The sequence below is a fragment of the Berghia stephanieae genome, chromosome 2 (genome assembly GCF_034508935.2).
Source record: "Berghia stephanieae isolate SIO BIC M18660-M18661 chromosome 2, UCSD_Bste_1.3, whole genome shotgun sequence".
NCBI classification, from domain to species: Eukaryota; Metazoa; Mollusca; class Gastropoda; order Nudibranchia; family Aeolidiidae; genus Berghia; species Berghia stephanieae.
In genome coordinates, this window is record NC_088361.1 from 121,174,428 (window position 1) to 121,180,427 (window position 6,000).

Here is a 6,000-nt window from a genome sequence, read left to right on the forward strand (position 1 = left end):
TCAATCTTTTCTTATAGTTTCAAACTATATTATACATTTTCTTTTCTTTCTCTCCCTAGTGGGCAACAAGCAGCATACAACCTGACATAGGCAGACATGACTCAGAGTCACCACTCTTCTTTGAAAGGTAACAAATAATTAGAAAAGCTTTTGAATTGGGCCCCCTGGTTATAGTCTCCATATGGGCTGCACAAAATTGAGTCCATGGAAAAGGCACTTACTCACATTGTTTTATGCACTCAGGTGTAAAATTAGTACCTGGCGGGAAACAGCAGTGTCTCTGTTGGGAAAAAAAATTATACTGGCATCATATCTCGTTTGACATGTTAAATGTTTATGATTGCTCAGGGGCATATTTAAAGCACTTTCAGCACATTAAAAAGACATTGCCCTATATTTCTTTTAAAAAGCTTATCAAAGCTGTGGCTGACCAGAGTTTTTTTTTAATATTTTTTTTTTACCATGCTCTAAGTGCTTTGACAGGGTTTCCGAGGCCTCCTTAAATTCTACGAGCAGTGACATAGTGGAGAGAACGATCAACGGAAGGCTGGGTGGGGTCTTCTGTCCTTCCATTGTGGGCAGGGAGGCACTTACGGCGTCTTCTATCCCCCTATATTTGTTTTCCAACTTGCTTACTTTCTATCTTTGTCTTGGGATACTGGGTGGGGTTCCTGACCTCCCATAGAGGGCAGGGGGGTACATACTGTGTCTTCTATCCCCTTATAACTGTTTTCCAACATGCTTTCTGTCTTTGTCTTGGAATGAGATTACTTAGTTTTGTCCTGGCCCTGGCCGGAGTCCTAGCTCGGAGGGAAACAGTCAAATGCATAGTTATTGTTTTGGGAGATGATGTTTTTTTCCTTGTAAATCATCTCTCTGTTATGTATTATTATATTTGTTATTTTCAATGTATAATATAAGCATTTGAGTGTGTTCCTCTTTGTTGGATTTTGTGCTTGTGTCCGGATGAGACTTATAGGTGATCCCAAACTAAGTACATTGGTGGTATACTCTTGGAATCTACATCTGATCCCTATTTGTTCCTAGTTCCCCTATGTCTTACTTTTTCTTGGGTGCTTTAATTGTAATTCTATAACTTTTTACTTTCCCATTTTCTTCCTTTTTACTGGTGCTGATATAACCTTAATGTGTTGCAAGCGCCGTAAAACCCTTAAAAAACAAAAAAAAACAAAATGTCTTGGGATAGGATTACTTTGATTTGTTCTGGTCCTGGCTGGAGTCCTTGCTGGGAGGGAAACAGACATACAGTTATAGAGTTTTGTCAGAAGATATTTTTTTCCCTTGTATGTCATCTCTCTGTTTTGCATTGTTATATGTCTTTTACTTTTATAATGGTTTTATACATTTGAGTGTATTCCTTGTAGTGGTTATGTGATCTCAAACTAAGTGCACTGATAATGTGCTCTTGGAATCTACATATGTTTCCTATTATAACCTTCCCCTTTGTCTTACCATTTCTCCTGTTCTTTCAATCTTAAATCTAGAATATTTTTACTACCCCATTTTCATCCTTTTTACTGGCGCTGAAATGACCACACTGTGTCGAAAGCGCCGTAAATCCCGTTAGAAAAAAAGATCAATGGAAAGCAATTTTTACACTGTACAGGTGATGAAATATTTTCATAGAAAGGTTTTTATCAAAAAGAGCTCCGTAATTCTTATCTGCTTGCACTGCAATGAATTGTCCTCTTCCCAATAATTTATAATAAGTTATCACCAGGTGTCTAAACAAAGGAAGCAACTAAGCTTTAGACAACAGAACTAGGATAAGTTTCTGCCCTGCCCTGCCTTGTAATACTTAGATTCCTCTTACACCAGCGCCTCCTCACCAATTTTTCATTTCAAACATTGTATCAAAGATAAACATCCAATTTTCTATTTTCAGAAATCGTCAGAATGAACGAGGTCATCCATCTGTTAGGTCATACGGTAGCTCCTCTAGTATGACCAACATCAATAGCAATAACATGGCCAGTTCCTCCACTACGGCATTCAACCACAAACTACACTATACTCATTCCAACAGTAGTGGTAGCAGCAGCAGCAATCGGCAACCCAGAAGTCGACCCCAATCCAGAGGGGCGACAGGAGGAACTTTTCCCAGGGAAGGAGCAGCAGGGTCTTTGTCATCATACTATCAACAAGACAATTCTACAATTGTAGACAGTCATCAACAGTTTTATCATCAACAGTCTCATCCGTATCCACATCATCTTGATCAACAGCAACAACAGCATCAACAATTTCGCCAATCATCACCATCCTCTTACTACCCTTCTCAGCAATCACAGCAACGTAATCATCAACAACAACATCATCATCTTTCTCTCCCTCATGCCCACTCATCTCGTGTAAATAGTTCTCAGGAAGAGATTACCAGTTTTTCAGGAGGTTACGATAATGACGATTTAGATAACAATCATTCCAACTACCACCACCACCACTACCAGCAACAACACCATTCAACAAGAAATTCCCCAGACAATCACCGAGGTAACAGAGATGATGGTGGATCTAGCACTGGTCCTATCAGCATCCCCCATCAGCAACGTTTTCGGACCAGTCCCACTCCTCAATTTTTGAGTTCTTCCTTGCCTTACCCATCTCATCATCACTACAAGCATCATTCCTCATCCAATCACCCAGACCCAGCAAAGGTGTAAACAAAGGCACTCACTCTCCACCCTCCCTATAAAAATTGATTTATGATCCATTCGTGTCTCAGTCTTTGGAAAGATACGTCTCTGCTGTGTCATTCATCTCGTGCTTGAGATTTCTGTAGATCCACATCAATTCTCGGGGAATTGTGTTTTTTTTTCTCTCAACAATCGTGAGATTAATGGTAAAGCAAAACAGACGGAGTAGAGTGGTTATCTTATGTCCTTACAAATGAGTCCTCACATTTGAAAAAAAATAATGATGACACTGCTTTGTTTGCTCAAATTTCAGGATCTCCTCTTTGGATATATCCTTACTGGGGCAATCTATATTCTCTTATTCCAAGAGATTATAGTCTTTCCTTTTTTTTTTTTTACCATGCAGGGATCCATATTTAAGAATGGCTGAATGGCACGTAATGAATCAAAAAGTGTTTATCTTCTTCTGCCTCCATCAATGTCACATCTTTATTTTATCTCCTCTATTCCAAAGAAATATTGAACTAGGCAACACATTTAGATCATCTCAGACCCACGATAAGATAGTATGTATGATAAGAATGTTTACCAAATAGGTTAGTGCAAACAGTAGCACCAGCTGCTCTGGTGACGCAATGTTTACATAACCATTTCCCAGGCTTGTTTGGTTTTACTCTAACCTGACGTCATCACCAGGGTAGGAGAAGAATAAGAACCTGGAGACTTAGACATTCCAAACTGATGTCTTTGTCTTTTTACATTAATCAATTCATATGTATAAAAATGTCCTCTTGATTATTTTTTTTCTTCTGGATGAATCCTAAGATCAAAATAACGTTGGGCCTGTGTTATTGGGGCAGGGGGAAATCACAAAATTTATTTTTTCTGACCTCCCCCCCCCCCCCCCCCCCCCCCACCCCCCTGCTTCTCCACTTGAACTGAATCTTCTAGATCTGGCAGAAAGTACTTGTGATAGATTAGCGTCTTATCAAAAGAGTAGCAAGCAATTTTTGATTTCCGTTTAATGCTATAGAAACTGCAATAAACTCTAGTTCCTTGGGGCTCATGTCTATGAATGACTTTTTGTTTTTATGGACAATATTAACCTTTGGCTATATAGTCTTGTGTACTGCTTGTAGTGAAAAGCTATTTACAGTCTGAATTTCTTTCCAAGACAGCAATAAGACGGTTGCAAACAGAGACTTGTAATTGAAGTCGTAGTACTGTTACAACCCTCTTGGTGAAAATAGTAAAGTATGTGAGATTAGAGTAAAATCAAACTCTCTCTCTCTCTCTCAGAGCTTTATTTTTTAAAAAACTAGAGCATTTATATAGTGCAATATCCACTAAATGTGCTCTAAGTGCTTTACAACAGCCTTAACATGTAGGATGAAACAAGACGCCTATACATATACCAGGCAGTATTATAATTTTTGCAGACAGAGACAATATTGTTAATGGCCAGGTACTCATTTTACACATGAGAATGGTGGGAGAATGTGAGTAAAGAGCCTTTTTCAAGGACTCAACTATGCACCGAGCGAGGCTAGAACCTAGGACCTTCCGATCTGAAAGCGAGTGTCATACCACTAGACCACATAGCCACACATCATCTCCATCCCTCATCTCCAGCTTATTTCATTTAAATGTTCAACTTCAGTTTTGTCCATGCTAGTTTTATTATATAGTAAGTTTGTAATTGAATTCATTTCTTGAAGCTCATAAATGGTTACTTGAAATATGTGAACTACTGTTTCAATATGGTATTATGTCGTGAATTTTAAGTGAAATTTGTAAGTTTAAATTTTACACACTTCCAAAAATCCATGCTCACTCTCCCCAATAAAGTTTATAAACTCACCCCAAGGCTCTTTAAAAAAAATTAAAAAATGATAAATTCATTTTTCAGCATCTTAACCATTACTCCATTTTGAGGTGATGGGTCACATATTTAGTCAAGCTTAACAAATATTACGTTTATCTCATGATGTGTTGTTTCTCATCACCTGCTTGAATAAATTGCCTTTCAGTATTGCTGTATTGTGACTATTGATGGTATATGTTTAGGTTAAATACTTGCTGTTCTGCCACCTGGCAGCTCAATCATTCCAACACACAAATCCTTTAACGTTTTTAGTCTATAAGCTTGCCAACTCTCCTGATGTGATTTGGAAATATCCAATCTGGTAGCCCTATTCCCTAACTCATGATAACAGATAGATTTTCCCTATAAGTGCTTCAAATTTTTATTAATTATTTTTTATATGCCATGTCAGAAAGATTACAATAGATAAATATGATAATATAATTTATTCACCATGGAATATGTTTGATATTATATGGCATATGGTGAATCATATTAAACTATTTATAGGTTTTGGATCTTGCCAATAGCAATATGATGGCATCATCATAAAAGAAAAGCATACTAAAGTGGAAAAAAAAAACAACAAAAAACAAGATTTTTTAATTATATTTTTTTTATTGGGAAAGACAAGACGTACTCATCAAAAAAGTCCTGTAAATGCAAGTATGAATCTTATTATTGTTATGGTCAAATCTTACACGCTTTTTCTTTTATTTGACAGTTGAATTTGTTCTTAGTTGTCAGTGTGTGACAGGCTAGAATTTGACTTATATCTAAAATTCTCTATTTGCCATTTTGAAAAGTTGGCAGTTGTGAATCTGTTAGATGGACTTTAGTGAGAACTTACAAAAACCAATGACAGAGATCTGAGTGATTTCATTCCACCCTGCAATGATTGGGTAGCTGGTTCTGTTGGATCTGGCAGAATGTGCAATACGATAGACTAGTGTTCTATTCAAAGGATAGCCAGCAATTGCTATTGTCCATTTCACTCTATAGAAACTGGGATCAACTCCTGCTCCACAAGCTGAATGGCTCTAAAGGATTTTTTTATTTCTTTTTTAAAAATAAATCTCGAGTGACTTCAACTTCATTCTTTCTATAATGGTTTCAGTTTCAGTCTTTCCTCAATCGTTGGTCTTCAGATAAAATTGAGAAACAGTCAACAAGAAGTTTTGGGTACATGTTTATAGTAGATAGTGTAATTCTCTCACAATCAGCACAGTAAAAATGTATTTAATCTCAATATTTCTCACTAGCTTAATTTGATTCAAATTAGTATCTGATATTCTAAAGTGTGCAAAATGATACAGTTGATTTGTTTGTTTTTTGGGGTTTTTTTTATTTTTTTTTTTTTTTTTTTAATGTCATACCTTTAAACAAATCAACAAGCAATGGTTTTACCAAAAAAATGTTTTAATCAATCGATGGAAGCTGGCCTGGGAGGAGTGTATAAAAATTTGAATATAGATAGAA

At 36.7% G+C, this 6,000-nt stretch overlaps 1 protein-coding gene across 2 annotated transcripts in view; it reads left to right on the forward strand.

The window, feature by feature from the left end:
* Nucleotides 1-5,118, forward strand: part of LOC144966455 (partitioning defective 3 homolog) — a 71,750-nt gene extending 66,632 nt beyond the window's left edge. For both annotated transcript variants that reach the window (XM_078902999.1, XM_078903000.1), the window contains 2 exons: nt 60-127; nt 1,907-5,118. In XM_078902999.1, the coding sequence (XP_078759125.1) occupies nt 60-127; nt 1,907-2,684 (846 nt within the window). In that variant the 3' untranslated portion in view covers nt 2,685-5,118. The remainder of the gene's footprint in view (nt 1-59; nt 128-1,906) is intronic.
* The last annotated feature ends 882 nt before the right edge of the window (nt 5,119-6,000 follow it).